Consider the following 25,123-nt stretch of genomic DNA (forward strand, 5'->3'; position numbering starts at 1 on the left):
AATAATCTGAACAGGAATAGAAGTTATTTGTAATTTAGGTAGAACTAAATATTGGTTCTAGAGCTGCAACAGTTATGTTTACAACAGCAAAGCCACTAATAACTGGAAACAAATCTAAATTGTCCTGAGTGAAGTTTATAAATGATAATAATGAAGAACGCAGGTATCACATACAGTAGTATGTCATTCCTCCTGTCCTCTGTCCTGGCTGCTTTGTCTCAGCCAGCAGAGAAGTTTACAAGAACAAACTAAGACAAACAGACTTTTGGCCGAGCTCTGTATTCTGATGGTGACTTGTCAAAGAGTAAGAGTATAAGTCTACAAGAGGTTCAAAAGAAGTAGTGCAGCTTGAGAAGATAGGGGGTCATACTGTCAACACAGTTATGTTTAAAGAAAATGAAATTATAATGCATACATCTTAAGATTTATAGTTGTGGAAAGGAAAGGAAAATACCACAGATTCAGTGTTTGTTTTTAAACTAATACCACCAGTATGAGTTGACACGCCTCAGACTATTTAAGCCAATGGCTCAAAGAGGGGAAACCAGTATCTATAAAGCCAGAAACAGTGAGGGATCTGAGGGAACGCCATTTGGGCTTCAGCTGATTAATCGTGCCACTAAAAACTAATGTACACAGAAAGAAAGGACAAATCAACTTACTTTCCCAGTAGAAGATGAACCTTGTGACTGAAATACAATTGAAAGCGCCTACGTTTATATCGGCTGAATTGTACATATTCAAATGTCATGAAACTGTTCTTGCAGTTATTTTCGGACAGAGATTCCACACGGAGATATACAACTTTGAGCAGTTTTTCTCTTCCTATTAAATCTAATTGTACTCCTACGCCCTAAGGTGTAGTCTTACCTTTGGTTTGAGGGGTTTGAGCGCGGGGAGGTCTGTACCCTCAGCTCTCTGTCGGCTAGAGTCAAAAACCTTCCTCCTTTTGGTTGCTGACTTTTGGCAGATTTTCGCATGCCTTTGCTGTAGTGAGAGAAAAAGAGATGCACAGGACACAACAACTACACAGATGTAATGTGTCTCGACATGTTTTTGGGAAACATTTGAGATCTGTGCCTCTCTATTGCCCTATCTGCCATTTTGTCTCAATCACAATTCAAAAATGATTATTTTTAGTTGTTTTGAAAGAGTCAGAGAGCAAGACGTGTCATTTCTGTGACAGCTGTGAAGTAAAGAATGCAAAACATCTTTCAAGGAAAATCTAACCACAAACTACAAAGTTCACACAAATACACACATGCCAACAAATGCATAACACAGTATTTGACAACTAATTTGGTTGAGTGCTAGAAGTGCACAAATGTGTGTATTGGCATCACAGGAAAACAATTTGTTCCATTAACTTATTGAGATCATTGTAGCTCTGATGTGATAAAACACATCTCTGTATTATATTTTACTCATGTTAGCAAAACAGACAGTAATGATGACAGCAAATATAGTGGTGTTAATGAACATATGCATCATATTTGTCTTTATCTATGTCTGTAACTACTATATAGATGAGACTGTGTACAAAATGCTTTCCACAATAACAATTATGTAAAGAAGTGTAAGTAATCTCAATCGTGCTTCAAGTGTACAAATAGCATTTGTTTTTCGGGTTTGATTCCTTGGTGACAAATTCTATTACATAGCAGCCAACCATTATCTACATTTACATACATTATATGACAGCAAGTCCTTGGTCAGTGTTTTAAATCATGTAGACTAAAATCTAACCAAAGTGTGTACAGTGTTCATCCTAGCAGAATATTTCGGACCAAAGAACTCATTCGTGCACATTACTAACTTTGCTTCTTCCCACAAGTACTTGTTAAACAACTCATTTAACATGTGCATACATGCCACTATGCACAATAGCAATTAGTAAAGTTACATCAAGTTTCTACTTTAACAAAAGAAAATGGATCAAAGAGAGTAATACAGGTGTGATGCAGGGGTGTGTAAATGTAATGTCTCTGGAGAGACATTTGTCCAACGATGGCCCAAAGACAGACAGGATGTGGACCAGTAAACAAACCTCAGAAAATATGTTTTCATTTTATTTCAAATTGATGTTTGTGTCACTTATTCTGAAACTCTGGCTTCCTGTCACAACAATGTAGGAAACGTGAAACAGCAGGTCCACGTGCTGTCAATCTGTGGACACTGGAGGACCACATAGGACCAAGGACAGGGTCCAACCTGACACCCTCAAACCTCCATGCAAACATGCATCTCTATATTATTGGACATTATATGAGACCGTGTTTTTTAAATAGGCCTGAATGGAGACTTAATGTGTGGTTAACCCCTGGGCAGGTCACGTGACTCTCAAACGCGACAGGAGACTGAGTCACAATGTCATGTTAGTTGTATTATTTGAGCTCATGTGGATATATTCCTCTTAAAGTTGTATTTAATGTCTGTTTGTGCAGCGGAGGACTGTTGAGGACCTGATGGAGACTCTGAGGTAAGAACGAGCTGTTCTCAGTCGAACGTTCCATCGTTACCATGTTTACCAAATTGTGCATTTTTTCTAAATTCAGTCTGTTCCAACCGTTGGTCCGTCAGAAAAAGCCGAAATCTACTTTCACTCGAAAAAGCCGAAATCTACTTTCACTCGAAGAAACCTCCCAAGAAACACCTTCAAACCAGGATTTTTCTGCATCCGTGACTTAACGTTACTGATAAAGGTAAGTCTGATTCTGATCAACTTTTGCAGGAAAAAAAGCGAGATTTATATACTTTTTCCACCACTGTTTTTTATGTATTTATTTATGTATCTATCTGAACCGATGTTTATCCTAATATTGATAATATTTTCAGTTATCAGTGTATATTAATCCACTAGGACTGACTTTTGACTGTTGAGACCAAGTTTAAACAAGTTTATCTGAACAAAAGCTGCTTTCTTGGTTAGCTAACGTTAGCTTTATAGACCCGACCGTCCAGCGTTAGCTTAAACTGAGAAATGCTAATAGAAATATTGTTTCTTTATATTTATATAACTTCTCGGTGATACGGATCACAAGTGATGCACGCATGATAATATATTTAATCCATATTAACTCACAATTCATACATTTCTTACATACTTGTGATATTTTTCATACATATTAACACAATGAACAGCAGAGTGAAAGAACCACTAAAAGATATTTTCTATCGAAAAAGTGCTGATATGTTTCTGACTTTTAGTCAATGTAGACATATGGAAGGCCTCCTGCAGTAACAACACTGAAACAAATGCAAACATGTTGCACTGTACTGGGTTTGTTTCTGCTAATACTTTTGCGAGCGTATCATTTATTGTATGACATTTACTTTCTATCTAGTCACACTGCTTTGTGCTACTGATCCTTTCAATGTGATATGAGAAATGACTATGATATGGATCAGTGGTCTGAGGGTTGTGTGTGTTTTTACCCTCAGATGGCACGACAGTTCCCCTACGTCCCCCTACGTTCCTCCTCCACTCGCTGTGACCCATCTCCTCCCTCCTATTGTATCTTCACTCCTATTTCTCCTCTCTCTTCTTCTAGCTCCTCACCTAGTCCCCCACCAGACTACAACCCTGGCAGCACGGACACAGTCCCTCCAACCAGGAGCACGGTAAGAACAAAGAACCTGAATGTCACACAGTTATTTTAACACTTTGATAAGTTTCTTTCATCATCTCCCATTGAGACTCACATACCGAATGACTAACAGAACTGCCTGCAGAGAAGTCTATATGATGTAACAGTCCTTGGTTTGTTTCCACGATGTGGAGCAGTGGTCTGATGGTTGTATTTATTTTTTTAAACCTTCAGGCGGGACGACGCTTCACGTGGAGGACTTTCCTCATTCCGGACCCCAACCGCCCCGACTCCCCACGGATCATCCGCCGTAGAATCCCAGCCTCACAACGCAGCACTGGCTCCTCCACTCGCTGTGACCCATCTCCTCCCTCCTATTGTATCTTCACTCCTATTTCTCCTCTCTCTTCTTCTAGCTCCTCTTCTAGCTCCTCACCTAGTCCCCCACCAGACTACAACCCTGGCAGCACGGACACAGTCCCTCCAACCAGGAGCACGGTAAGAACAAAGAACCTGAATGTCACACAGTTATTTTAACACTTTGATAAGTTTCTTTCATCATCTCCCATTGAGACTCACATACCGAATGACTAACAGAACTGCCTGCAGAGAAGTCTATATGATGTAACAGTCCTTGGTTTGTTTCCACGATGTGGAGCAGTGGTCTGATGGTTGTATTTATTTTTTTAAACCTTCAGGCGGGACAACGCTTCACGTGGAAGTCTTTCCTCATCCCGGACCCCAACCGCCCCGACTCCCCACGGCTCATCCTCCGTAGAATCCCAGCCTCACAACGCAGCACTGGCTCCTCCACTCGCTGTGACCCATCTCCTCCCTCCTATTGTATCTTCACTCCTATTTCTCCTCTCTCTTCTTCTAGCTCCTCACCTAGTCCCCCACCAGACTACAACCCTGGCAGCACGGACACAGTCCCTCCAACCAGGAGCACGGTAAGAACAAAGAACCTGAATGTCACACAGTTATTTTAACACTTTGATAAGTTTCTTTCATCATCTCCCATTGAGACTCACATACCGAATGACTAACAGAACTGCCTGCAGAGAAGTCTATATGATGTAACAGTCCTTGGTTTGTTTCCACGATGTGGAGCAGTGGTCTGATGGTTGTATTTATTTTTTTAAACCTTCAGGCGGGACAACGCTTCACGTGGAAGTCTTTCCTCATCCCGGACCCCAACCGCCCCGACTCCCCACGGCTCATCCTCCGTAGAATCCCAGCCTCACAACGCAGTACTGGCTCCTCCACTCGCTGTGACCCATCTCCTCCCTCCTATTGTATCTTCACTCCTATTTCTCCTCTCTCTTCTTCTAGCTCCTCTTCTAGCTCTTCTAGCTCTAACAATCTGTTTTTGTGTTCAATTTAGCTGCCGTCCAGTGTCGAGCCTCGGGTTTTCACCTGCACGAAGAAGCCTTCCAGTTAGTTCCTCGGAGATCAACTGTGTAGTCTTGGCGTTCCTGTGTCGAGCCTCGGGTATCACACAGACGTTCCAGCCTGCCTGCCAGCCACTTTCCGGCTAGGATCAGAGCGGAGCGCGAGGACGCGCCTCTGTGTTTGACGTGACTGTTTACCTGTCGGCTTCGTCAGCCGCTCAGAGGATTTTGCCACTTTCCGGCTTGGACCCATGCGGAGCGCATAGAGACGCCTCCTTTTTGACTATGTATTTCCTGTCTTTTCCTCTGCCTGAGAGAAATAAATAAAATTGTTTTTTGAAATATAACTCTGCTGTCCTGAGTCTGCATTTGGGTCCATGAACGCACCACATCATAACACCTTTGATTGTATTGTCACTGCACCGAGACTCAGGCAGGGTGTCTGCACACAGCGAGTGGTCTGGGGGGGAATAGCGTGAACCTCCAAATAAGTAAGAAAGAAAAGTTAAAGTGAGTTGCAGGTGTGTGCACTGATGTCTTACCTAATTGTCACCGATATGTTAGCTACAGAAGCTGACCATAAAGTAGCACTTTGTTGTGCAATAACGTCACACTCAGTTGCAAACTTGTTGGCAACACCAAGCTAATGCAGTCTAATATAACACAGCCTGGATACATCAACACATCTATTTAACAGTTTAAAGATGAACTGAGCATTATAAAGTACACAAAGGGAGGATTCAATGCAGGACTGTTGAGTGTATGTTGCTTTTTTATTTTAATGAGCAATGTGAGTCATTTGAGTTTGTCAGCTTGGTAGATCGTCTTCATGCCGAGCTTAGTGGCTTCTAAGGACCCAAGAAAAGGTCTTAAATCATATATTAAAAGAAAAGACATTTGACACATTAAATTGATGGATTTTAAATTTACTTCAGCATAAAGTCCCTCCAAATATGACAGAAGGATGGAGGCATTAAGGCAAGTTGTATGTGTTTTACTGCTAATGTTCACTCACTAACTCGTGACATAATCCCATCTGTGTTTCTGCCTAGCTGAACTGATTGAAAACATGGATAAGAAAGCAACTTGGGACCGCTTCTACACTGAGAGCAGCAGCAGCACAAACACCTTCAAACACTTTGAGTGGTTCTTTGGCTTCGATGCTGTCCGGGACTTCATTATGCCCCTATTGCAGACCAAGCCCCACCCAGACGGTTTGCTCCAAGTCCTGGCTATGGGCTGTGGCACTTCTGCTTTCGGGCCCTGTATTTACAGACGCTCTCCTCTCCCGGTCCGGGTCACTTGTGCAGACATTTCCCCCATAGCTGTGCGACTAATGCATGAACACGTCCAAACCAAAGCCATTCAAGCTCACAATCTTTCCTCTCGGCTTGAGTTCGTAGAGCTGGACTGCACACAGCTCCACGAGCACTACGGTTGTAGCAGTGTGGACCTTATAGTTGATAAGGGCACCACAGATGCCTTGTTGAGGTCTAAGGAAGGGAAATGGAAGGCCAATCAGGTGCTGAAGCAGTGTTTGTCGGTGTTGCGGAGCTCAGGGTCTCTGCTCCAGTTCTCTGATGAAGACCCTGATGCCAGGCTGCTGTGGCTGGAGACGGAGGCACAGGAGCCGGGGTTGATGGCAGCAGATGTTGGGGTGCAGGAGGTTGGGGAGCTAAGGGGACTGACTACTGCTACCAAGTGACTCCTCGCTCTATTGTATAGCAACTTTCTTCATCTGGATGGTGATAATATTAAATGAGTAAACTACTGAAGTGATTGTAAAAAGTAATTGATAAGGTACACAGACAGAGTGAGTTATCCACCAAACTGGACCTCCACATTCCGACAGCAGAGACAATAGATTTACTACTTATAAAATAACCTGAAGGTAAAGAATGACCTCTTTATGAAATGATAAAAGTTGACAAACCACTTAAACCAGGGGTGCCCAATATGTCGATCGCGATTTGCCACTTGATTTTCTAACACACGGGTCACAAGTCATCAGAGTAAGTTAATGACCAAAAAAAATAAATATATATATATATATATATATATATAGATATTCAGCATTTTTAATGTAGGTAGATCATTTTGACTTGGTCATTTTAAAAGTAGCTCTCAAGCCGAAAAAGTGTGGGCACCCCTGGTCTACTACATATAGTGTTTTTTCGATGGGCTCTAGTGGATTTGAGTGCAGCTGAGATGCTGGCAGATAGCAGCTAAATGAACAAAGCAAAATCAGAAATGGGGACTTTAAAGTGACGTTGGTTAAATGCACAAAGTCTATGGTTAAATGTCGCTCTCTGCTGGTTGAGCATGAAAACTACAAAGAAGTAAAAGATGTGTCACCGACGGAGAATATGGGAAGACAAATAGACACGCTGTTTGAAATTAATTTATCAAACTATATAACGTGCAACTCTGTGAATAATATTGTGTGTATACGTTGTAACACACAGTCTGTGGTCATAAGGGCTTGTAATGTTTTCTCAGCTCTCGTTGGTTGTTTCTGTCTGACAAGATCACATGACCCGATGCGCCCATGTAGCGTTAGCTTGTTAGCAGCTAGCTGCGTTAGCATCGAGCCTTTGGAGTTCACCAGGAAACGTGCGACCTGACGTTATCTCGAGCCACACCAAGGCGAGGAGCTGTCAAACAGGCTTTAATATTAATTCAGTGGTTTCGTGTTCTGTTTCTCGTTGACTCAGTAGCTGCTTGGCCCAAACTGTAAGGTACGTTACTAGCAATATCGCCCACAGGTAAGCTAGCGAATGTAATTCGTGCAGTATATTTGAAGAACCTAACTCCAGCTGTGTTCACTTGTTTTCTTTTTTTCATGTTAGCTTAGCTTAGCTAACGCGTAACCAGCTGATATACCCGCAACTTAGACTTAACTCTACTTGTGTGCTAGCATGTTTCAGCTATTAGTTTATTAGTGTGTTTGCGTTATCTTGACAAGCTAAATCTTTATATCAGGTAAGAGTGCTCACAAACAGTGAACGTTTGTAAGCAGCTTATGCTTCATTGGGCCATCTGTTAATCAGGAAACTGGTGTTTTACAGCTGGTTGAACGTTAACGTTACCTAACGTTATATGGCTGCTCACATCAATATTAAATATATGAGCATGTGACCAAGGACCGGGGTCTACAGCACATGATCTGGACAAGTGGAGGAGGCCAAAATCTATCAGGAGTAAGATAAAAAAAAAAGGCTCAAACATTTCTTCCACAAATTGTGTGTCTAGAGTAAAGTGCTAATTGCTTGCAATTTTTTCAAAATTATATTACAGTGTCATGCAGGCAATACAAATGTCTCTTACACATTGCATCTCTCCATTAGGTAAATTATTCTAAAGTGGTCGATCGGGATTGAACAGCCATGACGACAAAGACATCCCTGCTCAAAGTCATTCTGCTGGGTGATGGCGGTGTCGGAAAAAGCTCCATCATGAATCGTTACGTTACCAACAAGTTTGATGCGCACCTCTTCCACACCATTGGCGTGGAGTTCCTCAACAAGGAACTGGAGGTAGATGGCCACCAGGTGACCCTACAGATCTGGGATACTGCTGGCCAGGAGCGCTTCCGCAGCTTGAGGACTCCTTTCTATCGTGGCTCCGACTGCTGCCTGCTCACCTTCAGTGTCGATGACAACCAGAGTTTTCTCAATTTAGGCAACTGGAAGAAGGAGTTCATCTACTACGCAGATGTCAAGGAGCCAGAGACGTTTCCATTCGTGGTCTTGGGCAACAAAGTGGATGTGACAGAAAGGCAGGTGTCATCCGAGGAGGCTAAGCAATGGTGCCAGGAGTACACTATATTGCGGCCATTGTGGGGTCCATTGCCCTTGTAAGTGATGACGGACAATTGATTTGTCTCATGTCAATCCATATGTGTTATAGAAGTCCCACAAGCCTCAGGTGAATGTGCTGGGGAAGAAGATGAGGAGCAGAGGTGGGAGAGGGAGCGAAAGGAACGACTAGAACAAAGACAAAGGGTGCCACTTGATTTTCTAACACACGGGTCACAAGTCATCAGAGAAAGGTAATGACCAAATATATATATATATATATATATAATATATATATATATATATATATATATATAATATATATATATATTATATATATATATATATATATATATATATATATATATATATATATATATATATATATATATATATATATATATATATTTATATATATATATTATATATATATATATATATATTATATATATATATATTTATATATATATATATATATATATATATATATATATTATATATATTTATATATTATATATATTATATATATTATATATATATATATATATATATATATTTATATATATATATATATATATTATATATATTATATATATATATATATATATATATATGCTGAGCAACAGACGTCTAACTGGACACAATTCAAATCGCAAGGATCAACAAGTCTTGGTTTATCAGAATTACCTGAAAGGAACAGTGTGTGAGATTTAGATCCATCTAGTGGTGAGGTTGCAAATTGCAACCAACTGCACAACCCTCAGCTCAGTACCTAATAGAACTACGGTGGCCTAAAGGTACGGATAGGTATCTTTAGGATTTTAGGCCAAGGAGCCACTCTTATCAATACTTTTTCATGACTAAATAATCTGAACAGGAATAGAAGTTATTTGTAATTTAGGTAGAACTAAATATTGGTTCTAGAGCTGCAACAGTTATGTTTACAACAGCAAAGCCACTAATAACTGGAAACAAATCTAAATTGTCCTGAGTGAAGTTTATAAATGATAATAATGAAGAACGCAGGTATCACATACAGTAGTATGTCATTCCTCCTGTCCTCTGTCCTGGCTGCTTTGTCTCAGCCAGCAGAGAAGTTTACAAGAACAAACTAAGACAAACAGACTTTTGGCCGAGCTCTGTATTCTGATGGTGACTTGTCAAAGAGTAAGAGTATAAGTCTACAAGAGGTTCAAAAGAAGTAGTGCAGCTTGAGAAGATAGGGGGTCATACTGTCAACACAGTTATGTTTAAAGAAAATGAAATTATAATGCATACATCTTAAGATTTATAGTTGTGGAAAGGAAAGGAAAATACCACAGATTCAGTGTTTGTTTTTAAACTAATACCACCAGTATGAGTTGACACGCCTCAGACTATTTAAGCCAATGGCTCAAAGAGGGGAAACCAGTATCTATAAACCCAGAAACAGTGAGGGATCTGAGGGAACGCCATTTGGGCTTCAGCTGATTAATCGTGCCACTAAAAACTAATGTACACAGAAAGAAAGGACAAATCAACTTACTTTCCCAGTAGAAGATGAACCTTGTGACTGAAATACAATTGAAAGCGCCTACGTTTATATCGGCTGAATTGTACATATTCAAATGTCATGAAACTGTTCTTGCAGTTATTTTCGGACAGAGATTCCACACGGAGATATACAACTTTGAGCAGTTTTTCTCTTCCTATTAAATCTAATTGTACTCCTACGCCCTAAGGTGTAGTCTTACCTTTGGTTTGAGGGGTTTGAGCGCGGGGAGGTCTGTACCCTCAGCTCTCTGTCGGCTAGAGTCAAAAACCTTCCTCCTTTTGGTTGCTGACTTTTGGCAGATTTTCGCATGCCTTTGCTGTAGTGAGAGAAAAAGAGATGCACAGGACACAACAACTACACAGATGTAATGTGTCTCGACATGTTTTTGGGAAACATTTGAGATCTGTGCCTCTCTATTGCCCTATCTGCCATTTTGTCTCAATCACAATTCAAAAATGATTATTTTTAGTTGTTTTGAAAGAGTCAGAGAGCAAGACGTGTCATTTCTGTGACAGCTGTGAAGTAAAGAATGCAAAACATCTTTCAAGGAAAATCTAACCACAAACTACAAAGTTCACACAAATACACACATGCCAACAAATGCATAACACAGTATTTGACAACTAATTTGGTTGAGTGCTAGAAGTGCACAAATGTGTGTATTGGCATCACAGGAAAACAATTTGTTCCATTAACTTATTGAGATCATTGTAGCTCTGATGTGATAAAACACATCTCTGTATTATATTTTACTCATGTTAGCAAAACAGACAGTAATGATGACAGCAAATATAGTGGTGTTAATGAACATATGCATCATATTTGTCTTTATCTATGTCTGTAACTACTATATAGATGAGACTGTGTACAAAATGCTTTCCACAATAACAATTATGTAAAGAAGTGTAAGTAATCTCAATCGTGCTTCAAGTGTACAAATAGCATTTGTTTTTCGGGTTTGATTCCTTGGTGACAAATTCTATTACATAGCAGCCAACCATTATCTACATTTGTTGATAAAATTAGCATATATACAGCTTTAAGTAGCAACTAGCTTATATACAGTTTAATCAACAGCTAGCTTATATACAGCTTAATCAGCAACTAGCTTATATATACAGTTTAATTAATCACTAGTATATTTGTAGTTTTAATAACCATTATCTTATGCAGCACTATTAACCACTTATACAGTGCTCACAGCATACAGCAAGGCCAGAGAGAAGCAGGTGAAAGGTTACTTATTTAACTGCGTCACTAGGAACAGGCAGCCATCTTTAGAGAAGATAAGGAAGACACAATAGACAGTGAGATTCAAGCGAGGGCCAACGCCCAGCTGAGCCCGGCTTTCTCCACACACTCTTTCCCAGGTCCTCTCGCCTCAAAATCTCACTCACACTGACGGAAACCAACGCCTATTGGGAGGGGCCAAAGGTGAATGGACATTCACGGCTTCCAACCAGGTGTCATAACGTACAAACGTGCCACGCCTGCATCTTTGACTTTGGCCAATGTGTAGCAAGGGGTGGAACCCCTATATTAAGTTTCACGCTGATGTGTTTAAGTGTGTCTAATGGTGAATCTCTGCGAGTGAAACTATTAGTGTCCCGTGCACGTATTACTGCAGGGCTGAATAACTTTGTTCGATAAATAAACCTATTGCTTTTGATTTAAACTATACGCCTCTGAGAGCTTCTGTTTCATTCTTAAACCTGCTCTAAGTGTGAAAAACAGCTACAGCACATTTTTTTCACAACAAAGTGGTGACCCCGACGTGATCTGATACGATACAGAGCTTCAGGTTAGAACGTTAACAGGCCTCTCCTTTTGATTCCAGATAACGGCGTAACTCTCCCTTCGAGGCTGGGAACCCGATAATTGCCATCGGAGCGAAATTGCAGCTTTGGGGAGTCTGAGACGCACCGGTGCACATCTCAAGGTGAGGCAGAGACCTATTTAACTGAATTCTGCAACATTGTATTCATAGAAATATTCTAAATTGTGCTCAGACTGTCCGAACTGTAAGTATTTGCTTAGAAATAGAGTAATTGTAAAGATTAAACACACAGCAACAGAGTTGTTATACAGCCATTTGGGGGGTTCTGTGAATATGTATGAATGAGCCCATCAGAAAACGTCAAATAAAAGGCGAGAAATTACGCACTTGTGATAGCGTCGATGTGAGGTGCTGTGAGCCGTGTAACGCATTTGCTCGCAGACACGCGCTCCACGCTGAACACTCAAATTCATGTTGCAAAAGGCGTAATTTCTAACGTACTTATGGGATGTTTTGGGCTACGAAGAAATTGCATAACATGACGGGGATATATGTATATGTCATTGATGTCATTGATAAACTGTATTGAGAAAACTGACTGCGGGATTCCCGTATTAAGAGCATCGAGTCTTCGGACATCAATTCGTGTGTAGCGATTCAGTGAAAAATAGTGTTACTCTGATTAGAGTTTCCTCGACGGAGTTTCTGGACGAGAGCACAGAAGTTGATTATATCGGTGTGTTGTTAATAACGGACGAGATTAATGAAAATGGCCAGAACGTGTACAGGTCCAGAGATGACCTAGGATAAAAAGCAGTTAAATTGTATTATTTACGTTCTACCCTGATGGAGTAGTGGTTAAAATAACAGTCTTCGACGCGGTAGGTCCGGGATCGGCTCCCGGCTGTAACATTGTTTTTGACAAAAAGCAGCGGCCGTTGTGATGTATTAAAGAAGCAGAGCTCTTTGATATGTGTGTAAGATAGGGACAGAAATTATTATAATCTGACTGATTGTTTGCTGAAAAAGCATTTGTTTTTCATTTGTATCGTGGTCGAGAGATCAGCGGTACACAGTCTGTTTGATGAGATCGAGATAAAAGACATATTGCTGTTACAATGCGTTCCTGATAAATGTGTGTCTAAAAGAAAAAGAGTCAGCTCATCCGAAGGCCGTGCTTCTGACTGATTTATATTTAAAGAGACAGCCGTGTATGTTCTAATGTGTGTTCATTGTTTCACTGCATTTGTAAAGGTATTAATTACATACTAGACCGTATTTGTGAATTGTGCGCATTTCAAATTTGGTTTTAATTGGTGTTTACTGTGTTTGTTTGCTGAGAAGCAGTTGTCATTTGCGCAGGCGTCCAAGAGGTGTCTGTTTGTTTAGTTTGATAAAGTGGATTAGCTGTCAAGGAATAGGGAAAGAATCCTTTATAATCTGACTGTTTTTTGGTTGCTAAAAAGCTGTTTGTCATTTGCGTTGTGATCGAACGATCAGTAGCGCTCCAGTCTGTTTGATGAGGTTGAGAGAAAAAGAAGCTTGCTGATGGAATGTGATGAGTGTGTAAAAAAGAGCTGTACATCTCCTCTACAACTCCGTGTTTGTGACTGATTTATGCTTAAAGAGACGGCAGCGTGTGTTTTGATTATCTAGTATGAATGCGGGTGACTCCGTGCTTGTGACTGATTTATGCTTAAAGAGACGGCAGCGTGTGTTTTGATTATCTAGTATGAATACGGGTGACTATTTGCTGAGCTGTACGTTTTAACTTTTGTTTATTTGTTTGACTGTGTTTCTAAAGATATTCCTTTACCGCATTGGTGATCTCTGCGCATTTAAAAATGGCAGTGTGTTGCAATTTTGTTTGAATGAAAGTGCATGTTTGAAGCGTACATAACCACGGCTGTGTATGGATTCGATTTCGTTTAAATGAATGCGATTATTTGGAGCATATATGTAAGCGCTGAGACCTGGTTCAGAGTTTATGCTGTTTCTGAGTTTCTTTGTGCGTTAGAGACAGCCAGCTGAGGCCGTGCTTGGTGTTTGAAAATGTTGGTGTGTTGTTTCAAAGGTTGGTGTCCAGAATAGGAAAAACACACATTATACACGACTGTTACATTCACACACACACATAAATCACTAGAATATGCTGAGAGACAGCTGAGGGTTAATATAAGTGTCAGTTTTACTGGCGTAGTTAAATTTATTGGAAAATTGTGTTCCTTAGGGATCGTTAGCAAAGTGTAATGCGGAAACACAGCAGTCACTCATGCAAACCAGAGAGAGAGAGAAAAAAAGAAGTTTTAAAGCCGATACACAGCTTCTATTGTTCCAGCCAGACAGTCGCTAAAATTATGAATGTACAAGGTTAACAGCTGCTACAAATCTTCTATTCATTTAGTCAAGACTGGCGGTGGGAATATTAGGGAGGATTTGACTACTCCTGATAAAAAACACAGATGCGGCCTTGCTTTGTGTCCACTTATAAAGACAGTTAGCGGAAGATATTTAAAAAGGTGGGGGCAAGGTTGACTCTCTCTGCCTTATAAACTATTTAGTTACAAGCCATTGCTTGAGTAATCAAAACATAGCATTTCACACCTAGCAGGGATATATAGGCAGATTTGTAAATAATATATATTCATACACTGTTAAATAATATGCGTTATACTTGTAATGCTTATATTGCGGAGTTGTGAGGTCACTGTATGAAGGTTTAAAACGCCGAGAGAAGCACTCCGTCATTCTCTCGTACAACAGAATAAAGATCAGTGACCTCTGCACGGTAATGCTTGCTAAAACCATAAGATTATGGCTGAAAATTGCCACATTAGTATAATGGACGAGCTTTTGTGTCCATGCACACAGAGACTTCGAAATAACTCTATAACTGTACTGTTTTCGTCCTCTTCACCATAAAGTGTTAATACTAAAATAGACCATCATTTCACACACACACATATCACAGAGAAAAGCAGGTTTTAAGACATGCAGCAGTGTGAATGACATTGATTTGAGTTCAACCAGACACCAGGAAACTTGGGAGGAGCGTTGGCTCCCTCTGCTGGTGCTTTTGAAAAAAAACAAAAAAACAAAAACATTTGTCCTGCATGTTGGCTTTTCTGTGGCCTATTCAAGAACTGCAACAGGAACATTTGACAGGAGCTTTGGCTCCATCGTGTGGACATTTGGGAATACTGATGTCAGCCTTTTATTGAATATTACAGAAACACACATCATGGCGGAGAAATTCTCCTCTTATCTGTGCATCTTGGAGAATGCAGTCCAGGAACAGAGCAGGATTAATGGACGAAGCAAACTTTGGCCAGTGGAACAACACGCCTACCAAAGATTGATAAAAAGATGGAAAGATAAAGCCATTTGGGATGGAGAACGGCTGAATTGTTCCCCTTCAGAAGAGATGGTACAACAGATGAACAGGGAAGTGATGAGACACTGTGAAGAGAAGAAGAACGAATGGCAGGACAGAAATCCAAGATATCTAAACATGGGAAAAAGAACAGCAAGAAACAACGCAGCTGCAGAAAAAGGCGTCTGGCCTTATCTTAAAAGGTGCTTCGATTTTGATAACAACAGGATGGGCAGCAAGCTGATTCTCACTGGAATCGAGAAGAGATGGATGGAGCGGGCTGGCAAAGAGCCATGGAACGCAATGGAGCTGGATGCTGAAGCAGCACGTTCACCACTAGAGGCCGCCAAACACAGCGGAGGCATGTTCCCGGCCCTAACACCCTCATCCACTGCCCCTCCCTCATATGCCGACACCCCATTCACCCCTATCGACAATGACAAGCCCAAGCATGAACAAAGCAACCTGTATCCTGACCTGCCACCGCAACACAAAGACATGCATGAACATGAACAAAGCCAACTGCACCCGGATCTCCCACCTCCCCCTCCAGATTATGTGCCCACAAATAACCCTTTCATTCAGGCTCCAGTAAGACCAGTATCAAAGGGGTTCCTGAAAGGCATCTTCGCAGTAGATGAAGGAGAGCTGCAGATACCTGTCTCAGTAGAGGAAAAGGAGAGAAGAAAAAGAGCGAAGCAAGTTGAGAAGACTGTGGGATACCTGATGACTCAACTGAGCGCCCTAGGGCTGCGAAACACACCCGGACCTGAAACTACACCTACACTAATTGTCGACGCACACAATGAGCCACGCTTTGATGCTTTCGAATTGACAGCCCCACTCGAAACTCGGCACAGAGTGAGCAACTCAATCAGAGACCGTTACCAACACAGACAAAAAGACGACACACAAGAGGATATTCAAACCCTGGAACAACAACTGGAGGAGCTCGAACAGCTGGAAAAATACCATGCAGCAGCAACAGGCTATATGCCTTACATGGAGGCTAGTGGATATGCTATACCACAAGCGGACCTGTGGGTTCCTGGTACAGAGGAAGAGAAGGAGCTGATCGAACTAGCTGCACAGCCAGCCAACGAACACAAATGGCCACAAACACATGAAGTACAGAGGCTAACGCTAAATGGAAATTTCACCGGATATGCCACAGCCCCATCAACAACGCGCAGTGGACAACAATATGGGCCTAACTCATGTCAGATGCCACTCAGACCAGCTCCAACAGCTGCAGCCCCTCACCAGATGGCATTTATTCCCTTCTCCTTCATGGACATGTCAACACTGCTGACTGCCCTTCCTTCACTGTCTTCAGGAGCAGAGCCATGGCTAGAAGAGCTAGATAAATATACAAAGTCCCACAAACTGGCACTTGGTGACTACAGAGGCCTGCTGGCCAGAGCATCTGACCCACACACACTGAAAAAGCTTGAAGCCGCAGCAGGAACCACAAACGCGCCTGACCCCACGCCCATAGGCGGTGTCAGGCTGGTACTACATCAGGCCTTAAGAAGAGAGTACCCCACCCCAACAGACCACAGCCAAATGTCAACCTTCATGGCCAAGCCTGGGGAGCCTGCTGCAGATCTCCTAGCTCGCGCTGAGCAAGTATGGAGAACAACATTTAGAGAATCCCCAGATGCATCTCAGACATCAATGGCACTCTGGAGAAGCATGGTGACCAAAGGATTGCCTGCAAAGGTAAGAGAGGCGATTGAAAACACTGTGGCCATCGCCTCCTTCACTCAATCTGCATGGAGAGAACATGTACTGCATCACTATGATAAACACAGAACAGCTGCAGAAGCATCAGATGTGGAGCTCAAGGCACTGCAAGTGGCACTGATGAAGAGACAGCTGTCTGACCTGGACACGGCCCAAAAGATTGCAAAGGACAAAAAGAAGCAGATGGCTCAACTGGAACCACTAGCAGCACAAGTGGTCCCTGTAATGGTGCAGCAACCATGGCAACAAAACCAAAGAGGAGGACAAAGAGGAGGTGCCCAAGGGGGTGATCAAGGAGGCACTTTCTACTGCTACACCTGTGGAAAACCAGGCCACTACTCACGTAACTGTCACACACGTGACCTGTCACATCAACAAGGCCCAACACGTGGAAGAGGAAGAGGACCCAGAGGAAGAGGAAATTATCAGAGAGGAAGAGGAGGCTTTCAGGATCCACGAAACCAGAATCAAGCTGGACAGCCATACCAGGCGCCACTAGGAGGCACTGAGCAATGGACGCAAAATGATCCTAGCTCCGGAGAAAATGTCAACCAGGCACTACAAGCTCAGTGGGCGAATAACTATTATCCCTACTAGGACACCCCACAACCACCTGGCACCGGCATCATGAAATTTGGACTAGCAAGTGAGCCAACTCTCACTTGCACAATAAACGGACAGGCACACACATTTTTGGTGGACACAGGGGCAACATATTCCAGCCTCACGTCTCCACAGGTCCTGTCATCTAAATATGTGTCAGTGGTTGGGGTCTCAGGCGCGCCAGAACGCCAGTGGTGCACTAAACCTTTAAATGTCCAAATTGGAAGTCAACAATGGTCACACAGCTTCCTATCAGCGCCAAACTGCCCAGTAAACCTACTGGGCCGCGATCTGATGACTAAATTCGGTCTAACAATATGGCTAAACAACGAAGGGGTCCAGGTCTCACTGGACCCTCCCCCTGCAAGCACACTATCAATGCCTGTGCGAATACTATCTATGCCACAAACGTCCATTAATGTGGAATCATTGGATGAAGAAGTGTACTGGCTGAGATGTCTAGCCACAGGACCAAGCACACCAACAATTCAATTCTGGTTCAACATACACAGAGAACAGATCCAAAGACTGCATCCATATAAAACTCCTCTGCCATATGTGCACTGCACTATGAATGTCACGGACGATCCAGACTGCCCATATGCTGAAGATTGGGACATCAATATGGCACACCTAACTCCAAAAATAATATGTCATGATGTGTATTGTGGAAAAGAAGGCGTGGCTGCAGCAGTGATATTGGATGATTATCAGACCAAGTGGTATGGTCTCAGCAAAGAATCTGCTCCACACGTCACCCTAGCGGTTGGATTTGGACAAGAGGCCAGAGGACTCGGCCCCATGATAAAAAGAGCACATACTCTGTCATGGACACACACAGATACAGCAGGACTGCTGAAGGCAACAGAAGAAGATATGTGGCGATGGATCATCTCTACCAAAGAACACACACTACCTGAACATTTACCACTGCCACGCCATCATGGTAAACCATGCACTGACCATCCTGCAACTCAAGCTCTATTGGACGGCGTGCCTGCGACACTATGGACGACTGGCCCTTATGATGTGGGAAAATTGGCAACGGTCAAACCTGTGAAGGTGACGCTGTTGGATCCATTTGCACCTCCTATCTGGCATCCACAGTACAAACTAAAGCCAGAACAAATCGCAGGCATCGCTCCGACCATTGCAGGTCTGCTACAAGCTGGCGTGTTGGTGAAAACTCGATCACCATACAATACAGCGATATTGCCAGTGCAGAAGGCCGGAAACAACACAGGCTGGCGGATGGTACAAGATTTTCGACCAATCAATGATGCCACACAACCGGCGTCATATCCAGTTCCAGATCCACATATTGCCTTAACAAATCTCAGCCCACAACACTCATATTTCACAGTAATTGACCTTGCTAACGCCTTCTTCAGCATCCCTCTGGACAAAGACTCACAGACACTGTTTGCTTTCACATTCAACGACCAGCAATACACCTACTCTCGCCTGCCACAAGGCTTTCGTTGTTCTCCAGGTTTGTTCAACCATCATCTCAGACTACACTTGTCTGATATAGAGGTGCCGGATGGTGTCGTCCTCATACAATATGTGGATGACCTCCTGATTGCTGCCCCATCTTCTGCCACCTGCCTGGAGGCCACTGAGACTCTGCTGCTGCTGTTAGCCTCAAAAGGCTACAAAGTTAAGAAGACCAAGGTCCAAACATGTAGGAGACAAGTCACATTCCTGGGTCGCACTCTCTCATCTAGCGGCCTGGCTGTAAGCACAGCCCACAGAGACAGCATTCTCCATCATGACAGACCTATCACCGTGGGACATATGCTGTCATTCCTGGGTCTAACAGGCTACTCTCGTAGTCACATTCCAGACTACACTGACCTCACCACCTGTCTCAGAAGCCTGCTCAAGGAACCAGGAACTAGAAACACCTCTGCCCCACTGGTGTGGACACAAGACGCTGAAGACGCGTTCACCAAACTCAAACAGACTTTGTCACATGCCTCGGCTCTTCAAGCTCCAGACTATTTACTCCCTTTTCACCTAGATGTTTCTGAACAAAAAGGAGGGATGGTAAATGCAGTTTTGTATCAGAAAAAAGGGGGAGAAAGAGTGGTACTCATGTATCACTCATCAAAACTGGACCCAGTTGAAGTTGGCCAATCCACCTGTACAAGACACATGGCGGCAATTGCAAAGGCGATCGAGAAAACATCCCACATTGTCATGTGCCACCCTCTGAAAATCCACACACATCATGGTGTGGCTGCATTCCTCCTCAGCAAAGAATTCACATTCGGAGCTGCAAGAAAATCGAAAATTCAAAGAGAATGCACAAGACCACATATTGTCTATGAAACAGGAGGAATCAATATGGCGTCATCACTACAACAAGGACAAGGAGATCAACCACACAGCTGCGAAGCAAGAGCAATCATTGAAAACAAACTAAGGCCAGACCTGGGAAATACACCAATCCCAGGAGCAGAAATGTGGTTATACACGGATGGATGTTGCTACAAAGGAGATGACGGAAACACAGCATCCTATGCTGTGGTGAGACAATTCGAAGACATGGAACACACAATAGTAGCATCAGGTATCCTACCTCAACCAGCATCAGCACAACTGGCAGAAGTCGAAGCGCTCATACAAGCCTTGAAAATAGCAGAAGGAAAATCTGTAAACATCTTCACAGATTCTGCTTACGCACATGGAGCAGCTCACGTTGATGGGCCCATGTGGCGAAGAAGAGGATACACAACATCAATGGACGCACCCATCAAACACAAGAAGGAAATCATGGCACTGGTGGAAGCTATGAAGCTACCAAAAAGAGTGGCAATCATGAAATGCAAAGGACATGATGGCAAGGCAAAGACCAGAATAAGTGTGGGAAACGACAAGGCAGATGAAGCTGCTAAAGAAGTAGGAGGATACAGACCAAAACAGATGATTCTGAAAATAGCCATACAAGAACCCGAAATCACTGAAGAAACACTGATTGAGATACAGAAAAAGGCTGGACCATACGAATGGTCTGAATGGCAAAGGAAAGGAGCAACAAAAGGAGAAAGTGGACTTTGGAGATCCCATGATGGCAGAGTGGTATCACCAGCAGAATTATGTGTCTCACTGATACCAGAGGCACATGGACCAACGCACGAAGGAAAGAAAGGAACATTACAAAGGGTGGAAGCACTGTGGTGGCACCCACGCATGGAAAGCATGGTGTCCCTCTTCTGCGACGAATGCACCACCTGTGGGGATCACAATGTGAAGAAACCGTACAAGACACCTATGGGCTCTTATCCTGTACCATCAGCCTGCTTCCAAGACATCAGCATAGACTTTACTGACATGGGACATGATAACAGAGTACAAGGAAAAAGATACATTTTGGTAATGGTTGACAGATTCTCAAAGTGGGTAGAGGCAATCCCAACTAAAAAAGAAGACGCACAGACAGTAATAAAGTGGCTGCAAACAGAACTAATACCTCGCTATGGCGTTCCTAGATGCATAAGGTCCGATAATGGTTCACATTTCAGTAATAAGCATTTGCAGGAAGTGGAAGCCAGACTAGGAATCAGACATAGATATGGATCAGTGTATCATCCACAGTCACAAGGACTGGTAGAGAGGGCAAATCAGACGCTAAAATCAAAAATAGCAAAGACATGTGCGGCATCAAAGCTGACATGGGTTGAAGCCTTACCATTAGCTCTAATGGCAATGAGGAGCGCACAAGGAAATGAGACGCATCTTTCACCACATGAGTTAATGACAGGGAGGCAAATGCCTGGTCCTCCAAGAGACAGCAGTCATATTCCTGCCTTAGATGTGCAGCAAGTTGAAATGAAGGCATATATGACTGCGTTAATCACTCTCACGGAGGCTCTCTCCAAACAGGTCCTGCGGACCAGTGCAGCTGACCAGGAGGAAGTAAAAAATCTCATCCGAGTGGGTGACTGGGTCAGGGTCAAAGTTCACAAGAGAAAGTGGACTGACCCCAGGTGGACAGGGCCGTACGAAGTGAAGGAGGTTACTTCACACTCGGTCCAGGTCATAGGTAAATCAGGAGCACCTTGGCACCACCTGTCACATTGTGCCCCAGCATCTGAGCGTTCCAGACCCTTAGCAGAGGTCCGAGGTGATCTGGCGCAAAATGGAGTGTGAGTGTAATCTGTTGGGGGGAACAGACATCCAGCCACAGGGGATTCATCCCACTCCAGGTACCTGGAAAGACATGGGGATAGGTAAAAGAACTGGGTGGGTCCTATTGGGTTTGGGTGTGGCATTTGTGATATTCTTGACTTTGGGATTGAAAATGGGGGACAAAACAGTGAACAAACCAACTAGCGGAAACTATGACTGTCTGCCAGAGGCAATGCCAAATCTGACAGGGTTTGAGAGTCATCCAAGCTGCAATCTGACAACAAGTGGCAAGGATGTGAAAATGCCAAATCTGACAAGGTTTGAGAGTCATCCAAGCTTCAATCTGACAACAAGCGGCGAGGATGTGAACAAAACTCAAAACGACCTCGAGAGAGGGAAGGTTAGGCAAAAAAGAGATGCCTCAGAACCGGCATACAAGCCACCACCAAAAGCGTGTCGTGCATATCTGACCTTAAACTACACCCAGGGGAGCAAAACCGTTTTTACTTTTGATTTGTGTGATGTGATTAACTGTGGAAGAAGACCAAGAGCATGGAGAGGTCGTGCTGTGTATTTGTGTGCTGACAATGCCATAGTCAACAGATGTGAGAATTACGTGAACGTCCCGTCCATAGCGTTTTGTCATTCCTGGGGGGCGGTAACTAAGTACACAGGGCGGTGGAAGCCAACAATGCGAGGGGAAAGTCCGAGAAGGACCTTATGGGACAAAATAGACTTCCAACGAGACTTTTCAGCAACAGCCAATCCCTTATCTCTGTCTCTGAACAACGTCACCAAAAGCAGCACAGGAAAAAACATAATATGGTTCGCCCTATTAGTGGACGTCCCAGGCAAAGACCCGAGAGTAGGAATTCAAATAAACATAATTCCGCACAGACAACCGCTACCACCAGACCCACCTACTGTCTTATCAGAAGACTTTTCTAAATGGACTCCCCAACAGGTGATCCAATTAGCTACAGGACAAGGAAGCGACAATGTATGGTTAAATTGGATTGTTGATAATGCTATAAAAAACAAAATGAGTGGCTGTGTAGCTTGTGCTGCAGCTAGACCAGCTATGTTCACCGAACCAGCACCACTATATCCTGAATCTGACCCAACAGGATACGCGTGCATGACAAAAATGACTAAAATGGCTACTCCACCACATTGCACTACTCTGGCATCCATATTCCCACCGATTGACAACCAAACTGCAGTAGGTTATTTCAAAGCTTACAAAGGACTAGGATCCAGATATGTCTGTTACCATTTCACCAACGATAGAGCTCAAATCCACCTAGGTAGTGTGCCAGAAGACTGGTGCAACATGACACGACCAGGCTCAGAGATAGGTTCTTGGGCTAGGGGAGGGCTATTCTACTACTGTGGGGGTCTGCGCTTATTCACTAACATACCACCATCTACAATAGGAGTCTGTGCTATGGTGAGGCTGGCAATGCCACTTACCTTAGTGGGAGACAAAATAATACAGGACCAAAACAAAGTACAAAGCCTGACCCAACGCAGACGCAGACATATCTTAGCTAAAAGAGCAGCTGAAGCTGAGTTCAGCCTGGACAGAGGTCCAACTTACATAGATGCTATCGGAGTGCCCAGAGGAGTGCCTAATGAATACAAATTGGTAGACCAAATTGCAGCAGGTTTTGAGAGTGTCGCAAGTATTATTCCATGGATAACTGTGAATAAAAATGTTGATCGTATCAATTATGTGCATTACAATGTTCTTCGTTTGGCTAATCATACTAGGGATGCAATAGAGGGTCTGGCTGAGCAGCTGGCCCCTACTTCTTTGATTACTGTACAAAACAGAATGGCTTTGGACATGTTGCTTGCTGAAAAAGGAGGTGTTTGCTCAATGTTTGGAGACCTGTGTTGCACTGTCATCCCCAACAATACTGCGCCGGACGGTTCAGTCACAAAAGCACTGAATAGTCTGAGGGCACTGTCAAACGAAATGCAGGAAGCATCAGGTGTGAACAATCCATTTGGAGATTGGATGGAAAACATGTTTGGAAAATGGAAGCACCTGATCTTGTCAATAGCAGTGTCAGTGGGTGTGTTCATTGCAATATTGGTCTCATGTGGATGTTGTATAATACCCTGTATTCGTTCTTTGGTTGGCCGTCTCATCACCACTGCCCTCTCCAAGGAACCATTACCACCCCCTCCTTATGGAGCTTACCCAGTATGGGAAGAGCAGAACAGCCTGGTAGGGTCAGGAGAGGCAGAGGAAGACACCAGCGTGTGAACAGGGTAGGAAAGTAAAGAAAGTGACGTCCTTCAGACGTCAAGAGAGGGATTTGTTGATAAAATTAGCATATATACAGCTTTAAGTAGCAACTAGCTTATATACAGTTTAATCAACAGCTAGCTTATATACAGCTTAATCAGCAACTAGCTTATATATACAGTTTAATTAATCACTAGTATATTTGTAGTTTTAATAACCATTATCTTATGCAGCACTATTAACCACTTATACAGTGCTCACAGCATACAGCAAGGCCAGAGAGAAGCAGGTGAAAGGTTACTTATTTAACTGCGTCACTAGGAACAGGCAGCCATCTTTAGAGAAGATAAGGAAGACACAATAGACAGTGAGATTCAAGCGAGGGCCAACGCCCAGCTGAGCCCGGCTTTCTCCACACACTCTTTCCCAGGTCCTCTCGCCTCAAAATCTCACTCACACTGACGGAAACCAACGCCTATTGGGAGGGGCCAAAGGTGAATGGACATTCACGGCTTCCAACCAGGTGTCATAACGTACAAACGTGCCACGCCTGCATCTTTGACTTTGGCCAATGTGTAGCAAGGGGTGGAACCCCTATATTAAGTTTCACGCTGATGTGTTTAAGTGTGTCTAATGGTGAATCTCTGCGAGTGAAACTATTAGTGTCCCGTGCACGTATTACTGCAGGGCTGAATAACTTTGTTCGATAAATAAACCTATTGCTTTTGATTTAAACTATACGCCTCTGAGAGCTTCTGTTTCATTCTTAAACCTGCTCTAAGTGTGAAAAACAGCTACAGCACATTTTTTTCACAACACATTTACATACATTATATGACAGCAAGTCCTTGGTCAGTGTTTTAAATCATGTAGACTAAAATCTAACCAAAGTGTGTACAGTGTTCATCCTAGCAGAATATTTCG

General features: G+C 43.0%; 2 protein-coding genes, 1 long non-coding RNA gene and 1 pseudogene across 7 annotated transcripts in view; all 4 read left to right on the forward strand.

Moving 5' to 3' along the window:
* LOC306792402 (ras-related protein Rab-9A-like) overlaps positions 1-2,702 on the forward strand; it is a 3,986-nt gene extending 1,284 nt beyond the window's left edge. For 2 of the 4 annotated variants that reach the window (XR_013772807.1, XM_079289500.1), the window contains exons 2-3: positions 2,445-2,479; positions 2,556-2,696. Coding sequence is in view for 2 of the 4 variants with exons in the window: in XM_079289500.1 (XP_079145626.1) it covers positions 2,445-2,466 (22 nt within the window). In the remaining 2 variants the exon portion in view is untranslated. Of the gene's footprint in view, positions 1-2,444; positions 2,480-2,555 lie in introns of all 4 variants that reach the window. The other 2 variants (XR_013772808.1, XM_079289501.1) reach the window with 2 other exon arrangements.
* A 2,050-nt stretch (positions 2,703-4,752) lies between these two features.
* LOC306792459 lies at positions 4,753-5,325 on the forward strand. The gene is made up of 2 exons (XR_013772812.1): positions 4,753-4,882; positions 4,972-5,325. It is a non-coding gene; the product is annotated as an uncharacterized lncRNA (long non-coding RNA).
* Positions 5,326-5,965: 640 nt separating this feature from the next.
* LOC306792317 (citrate synthase-lysine N-methyltransferase CSKMT, mitochondrial-like) lies at positions 5,966-6,703 on the forward strand (annotated as a pseudogene). The gene is made up of 2 exons: positions 5,966-5,969; positions 6,031-6,703. The product of its transcript is annotated as a citrate synthase-lysine N-methyltransferase CSKMT, mitochondrial-like (transcript).
* Positions 6,704-8,306: 1,603 nt separating this feature from the next.
* Positions 8,307-9,024, forward strand: LOC306792699 (ras-related protein Rab-9A-like). The gene has a single exon (XM_079289970.1). The coding sequence runs from the start codon at positions 8,365-8,367 to the stop codon at positions 8,836-8,838; it is 474 nt and encodes a 157-aa protein (XP_079146096.1). The 5' UTR covers positions 8,307-8,364; the 3' UTR covers positions 8,839-9,024.
* Positions 9,025-25,123: the final 16,099 nt, after the last annotated feature.

The sequence above is a fragment of the Melanostigma gelatinosum genome, assembly GCF_949748355.1.
Source record: "Melanostigma gelatinosum genome assembly, chromosome: 18".
Taxonomy (NCBI): domain Eukaryota; kingdom Metazoa; phylum Chordata; class Actinopteri; order Perciformes; family Zoarcidae; genus Melanostigma; species Melanostigma gelatinosum.